The sequence below is a fragment of the Aptenodytes forsteri genome, unplaced genomic scaffold (genome assembly GCF_000699145.1).
Source record: "Aptenodytes forsteri isolate BGI_AS27 unplaced genomic scaffold, ASM69914v1 Scaffold100, whole genome shotgun sequence".
Classification (NCBI taxonomy): Eukaryota; Metazoa; Chordata; class Aves; order Sphenisciformes; family Spheniscidae; genus Aptenodytes; species Aptenodytes forsteri.
In genome coordinates this window covers 3,246,484-3,252,688 of record NW_008796216.1, presented here as the reverse complement: position 1 = coordinate 3,252,688, position 6,205 = coordinate 3,246,484, and the positions used below count along the sequence as shown (strand labels likewise).

General features: G+C 35.1%; 1 protein-coding gene across 1 annotated transcript in view; it reads right to left on the bottom strand.

The window, feature by feature from the left end:
* The window catches only part of CSMD1 (CUB and Sushi multiple domains 1), a 1,345,565-nt gene that overhangs the window by 510,855 nt on the left and 828,505 nt on the right, over positions 1–6,205 (bottom strand). The window contains 1 exon segment of the mRNA XM_019474454.1: positions 2,199–2,276. Within this exon segment, the coding sequence (XP_019329999.1) occupies positions 2,199–2,276 (78 nt within the window).

Below are 6,205 nucleotides of genomic sequence, written 5' to 3'. Positions count from 1 at the left end.
AAAAAAAAAAAAAAAGCAAAAACTCTTCTTTCCCTGGGGAGTGACACAATATATAATGATTTTTTTCCCACAGTAAATCTACCAAGGCATCTATATCCCAAAGCCATGCTTTGCTACCTGACTCTTTATAAAGGATGGCAGAGCAGTTGAAAGAAGGCATCCAGGAATCCAGGCAGGTCCAGGAGGAGAGGAGTAAGATATGACTGTACACGACTGAAATTCCACAAGGAATTATCAGTACATTGGTAACATTTTCTGCCTAAAGCCTTACAGTGTTGTGCCACTGTGAAATGTTTTCTGCAGCTGCTCTCAGGCTGTGCTTTGGAGGATGAGCTGTGGGAAACCTGCAGATCTTGGGGTTCGTAGGGCATGCACTCACAGCATTTGCCGTGCCAGTATTCACATTCCATCATTCCCCATAAACCAAAATAAGCTTTCTGTTTTATAGAGAAAGAATGTTAAAAAGATCTAGCATACAAAGGTGGGGAGAGCTGTAAGTCTTTAATTTACTATTTTACAGATTTGTTAATTGGCATCAAATGGTAATAGCCATTCTTATCAGTCCTCTGAAGTTGAATTCCCAATTATTTTTTCCATTTACATAGTTACTAGCAAGAAAAATGGTTAAATACTAAAGGGTTCCATCAGAAAGAGCAGCAAAATATATTTGAATCCAACTGTTTGTATTTTAATCTTATCATTTTTATAAGCTTCATATATGTGAAACTAATGGTAATACTAATAATGCACTTCTTAAATTTACGTTGAAAAGTCAGACATGATAATAAAGATTCACAAGTCAAAACACAAAGAAAAAAAAAAGACATTACATTTGAAGTAAACAGCAGACTGCCTTATAATAATTTCTTCCATAGCTTGTCTTACTTCCACTTTCTGTAATTAATGTGGTATGTGACAGCATGTGCTCTGAGAGTGTAAGCAGAGATCACACAGCTCCCAGAAATAACTTATAAATAGTGAAATAATCACCCATTCAGATACAAACACCAAAGAAATGGATCAACTTTTTCTGCTACATCTTGCATAGGAAGTTCCTTTTGAGTGCCACACCATCAATGTGCAATATTTAAAGCAGAAATTTATCATGCCTTTTTTGTTCCAAAACACTCACTTTGCATTAAACAATGCACTGCAGAAACACAGAGACCAAATCATATCCCCTAGACATTAGCCTTCAAGACACTCATTCTCTCTGTACTTGCAGAATAGCACACGAGGCAAACATAGCCCAGGTTTCACTCCATTGAGTTCAGTGTTATTACATTAAGAATTAATTTATTCAAATACATCTTAGTCATTATACAAGCACTTTTAATGAGTTGTGGGTGAACACTGGCTTACCTTCTGGCTTTTTTTTGGGCTAAGGGACTCTCTGCTTTCCAAAATATAAAATTATCTTCTTATTTTTCTTGGTTCAAAACTGGCCTGATTAGTGGAGAAAGAGCTCTCAAGATACTACTCAGATTGCCAGTTGTTCAGGGAAAATGATGCTCAAAAAAAATAACAGCCTCATAGTCCCTAGATAACATCTTGATTTTACCCTTACACTATATATGGAGAAAAAGGTGTAGAGGGACTAAACAGATGTCATTTCAGAGTGCACTAAGCATGCAATGAAGGGAAGGTGATGCTGTGATCTCCATCTTCTTGAGAAGCTGGGAATTACAGCAGTTAACCCCTGTTGTGCTACATCACAGGACTGGAAAGAGGCAGTCACCAGGACATAGTGTGACAAGGAAGGGGAAGAATTAGAGCTGTGATATTAACTGAGAGGAAGAAAAAAGATCCAAAAGTATAAACTTAGATCCAGAATATGCTAGGATACCTTCACTACCCCCAGTACTGAATTGATAAAGTCTATATGGTGCTGTTCTGCCTGGATTTGTTAACTTGCCTTGCATCTCTGAATTCTAAATATCCTGATATATAAAAATATCCTGATAAATAAAATGTTGTGGTTTTTTTTCTATATACCCATACTTTTCAGACATTAGAACACCATATTCTGCTTTCTACACCCTCAGTATTACCAGCAGAGTTCTAATTCAGTGGCAGTTGAAAGCATAATAACCATTTTATGACCATAGCTTCCCACCACCTCTCTCTTTGATTTGTATATTTAATAGGACACCAGAAAATATATGCAGTCACTAAAGATAATGGTATAACCAACTTACAGACAGAATTTTTGTGGTTACTGTCTTTGTTGGGCAACATCTTGACTCCTCTTGATTTCAGTTCAATTGCTTTTTTCACTGAGAAAACAAGCAAACAAAAAGAAGATAATTCATTATTAAACCTTGTAGAAAGGACATATAGCAGCCAAATCATACATTACAATAATACAAAGCTACACAGGAATCCTACAAGCAGATTGAAATAACTGCAGTTTCTGTGATAATACAAATACATTTTTACAAAAATACAACCATTTATCATTTTTCAGAAGATGTCCTTTTTAAACAGGCATTATCAGGATTCGCAAAATTTTGAATTCAAGATTTTGCATTCAAGCTTCCTTAGGGTCAAAGAAAAGAAAAACCTGTCCTAATTACATGTATGGGTTTCCTATGTTTGCCACTACATATGGCAAAATCTTAAACATTTTTAAAACCTATTTTTTACATAAAATGTTCAGTATATTATATACACATTTCTGAGGACCACAAGCTTTAAATGCAATATTCACATCTGCTTTTATTTGATTCACTCTTCAGTAGTAGACATGTTTTTAGTTCAGTTTCCTAAGGAGATTAAGCTTATAGGATCACAGTATGTTACATTCTTTTTCTCACCTAACCCCTTTTCAATCTACAGGGCAATTTCAACTGAATTAGAAAGAGAAAGAGAGTAAAAGCTCTCAAAGGGACAAAGTTTTGTGAGAGAGAACAGATGCATCGGAGGTGTAATATCTGTTTTCCCTGCTTAGCCAGCTGAATGGCTGATAAACTCCCAGCCTATCCCTACTAAGTAGTTAGGGCACCATAGGAGGGATCAGAGGCAAAGCAGGAAGAGACATGTAAAGAAACTAGTGCAGTTATACATTAAGGAACACATGGGGTAGAAATTTAATTGTAACGGCAGGAGAAAAGGGTAAAAATATAGGACACATTCACAGGAAATTCATTAGTTCTGTGGCTTGGGAACAATTTGATCAGTTGAAAATAAAATCAGATATAGAAAATAATTGTGAAACAAGCCTGGAAAATTCAAAACTATTGTGCAAAAATCAATAGCAATAACAAAATAGCTAGTGACTAGCTTTGTGTATCAGAATGCTAACGACAACATCGTGATGCATGTCAATAACAAAAAAATTACAAAAAGCAGCAGTCCTTTCCTGATCCATATGAAATACTTTTTTTTCTAGAGCTTGCAGTGGTTCATAATCTTAAAACCAGCCATTTAATAATTGTGAAACAAGCCTGGAAAATTCAAAACTATTGTGCAAAAATCAATAGCAATAACAAAATAGCTAGTGACTAGCTTTGTGTATCAGAATGCTAACGACAACATCGTGATGCATGTCAATAACAAAAAAATTACAAAAAGCAGCAGTCCTTTCCTGATCCATATGAAATACTTTTTTTTCTAGAGCTTGCAGTGGTTCATAATCTTAAAACGCAGCCATTTATCCTAGATACAAACAGAAACAAAAAATCAACTCGAACCTTTTTAAAACGGCAGTAATTTGTACCTCATACTATATAAATATATAAATTAATACCACAGATTATCAGTTATACTTTTTGTCAATGTATGGGATAAATTTTATGATTACTACACTGTACACTGATCTGTATGCAAATATTTCTAAGAAGTGAAGTGGTAGGAACAACAAGTTAACATATCTTTAAATATCACATTTAAAATCGTGATTTCATTGTGTTTGTTTCTATATTGGACTTTTGCTGCTTTTGCAACTTCAGAGTGAAACAGGCTTTTCTTAAGTACTAAAATTGGGCAAGCATTGCAGAAAGTACTTTTTGTGCTATGTATGTTGCAAGTGCAGACATTTATGTCTAAACCTGGGAAACAGATGTTCAAATGATGAAAGATGATTGAAACACAATTGTAGTCGCATGGGATGAAATAGATTTGATAGCAGTGTGGTGTTTTCTTTTCTTCTGAGACAGGAAAACATTATACAGAGACATCAATGCAGACAATAAGGCTAATATCCCTAAGGGCTTCTGGAAGGGTAAACTTCATGGGTATGGTTTTCTTAGGATTACTTTCTAGGCTTAGGTACTAAAATTTCCATCAAATGCCACCTTATGTTCTGTTTTCTTAGGCTGCATAACCAGTCTGTTAAAATTATTCCATATTTAATGGGAAATGAACAGCACAAGTCATGTAATGAATATTTGGGATATTATCTGGAGTTGTGGTCCCTCTGCCAGCATGAATTTCACAATTTATTACTATCATTGTCATGTAAAACATGTGAGCAGTTCTTGGAGGATTCAAAACCCACATTGCTTACATTCATGGATGAGTGGTAAAACCATTGAGTTATTATACAGCGGACAGAGAAAAGAACTATACTCTCCTCCTTCTCTTTGTCCTGTGATCCTATTTTAGGGTGAAAGTGGCAATCATCACTCAAATTCCTTGTGGGAGTTCACTCTTGAAGGTATTTTTTAGACGTACTTGAAGTACGCTTCTCAGGAATGAGGAAAAATGACACCATCAGTTTTAGTTTGAAATACAGTGGACATAAATTGAAACAAGAGAGGTTCTGACTTGATATATGAAAAGCGTTTTCACTATTAGGACAGTCAAGCACTGAAACAGGTCTTGCAGTTTCCATCCTTGGAGATTTTTCACATGTCAAGAAAAAGGCATTCTGTATCTCTCTGAAAGAACATTAGATAGAGGATTCACAATGCTTAAGATCAGTCATCTAAAATGTATGTTTTATGAAGAGAAATAGCTACCTCAAGGGGGCAATTCATCCCCTTCTGTGACAGGCACAATGAATCATCCTCTGGAGATGCCTTTTCCTTTCCATAAAATATAAGAGGAATGTATACCACTTGGTCAAGCTAGATTCCTACATTTTAGACAGTAACATTAGGTGACACGAGCTTTTATGTCTGGAGAACTTTAACAGCCAGATGTAGGTATGTGTGAGACATAGGGATCCATGAGGTTAAATGGGATAGTTTGAGACATAAACACCAAACTTCTGCCTCTATTACACTTGTGTGTGCAAGTTTTTGTATGCAGCCTGCATAGTATTTTCTTCTGTTTTTTAAAATAATTAAGGAAGTATAGTCTTTAAAATACAAACTGTTCAACCTCTGAAAGAGAAATAGAGACCACTGAACACTGTGGTTTGAGTGAACCAGTTCAACCTCTTCTGTAACATAAAAGAAATACTCTAAATTGTACTTTTTGTAACCATTTAAATCCCATATGAATACCTTTTCTGAGATGCTTCTTTTCCACTTCCTGATTGCTCTTTGATTAACAAGGTTTTCCTGATTTCAAAGATTTGCCATTTAATAGCACAAAAAGAAGAATGGGTTTACGTTAATAATGTCAGATATGAACAGCACTTTCCACCTTTTAAGTGATTACTTTTTTTAAAATTTGCATAGCTTTCTGCTGTCTTCAGTTAAACGTTCAGTTAAGCTAACTGAATTAACTCACTTCATCTTTTCTGTTAATCATAACTTCAGGACTCTCTTGGAGATGAGATACCCATTCAGGGAGGAAGGCAGAGCTGAGCACTGGAAGTCCAAAACAATCTTATCAGCCTACTCGAAAGCACCGGTGGTATTCCTTAACTTTTTGCTATAGCTAAATTAAACTCAGCTGTGAAAAGAATATATGCCTGGCATTATTTGAATGGATCATGAAAGTTAAAGTAAAATTTTCAATTTGTAAACCTCCATTCAAATCTATTCTGATTTCTATGAAGCTCTTAGTATCTAATATATTTGAACCTGTGTGAAGAAAATACATTTTACCCCAAGCACAATTACCTTGCAAAAAAGATTATATTCATTCTGATTTCTATGAAGCTCTTAGTATCTAATATATTTGAACCTGTGTGAAGAAAATACATTTTACCCCAAGCACAATTACCTTGCAAAAAAGATTATAACAATTTAGAATCATAGAATCATAGAATCATTGAGGTTGGAAAAGACCTCTAAGATCATCCCAACCGTCA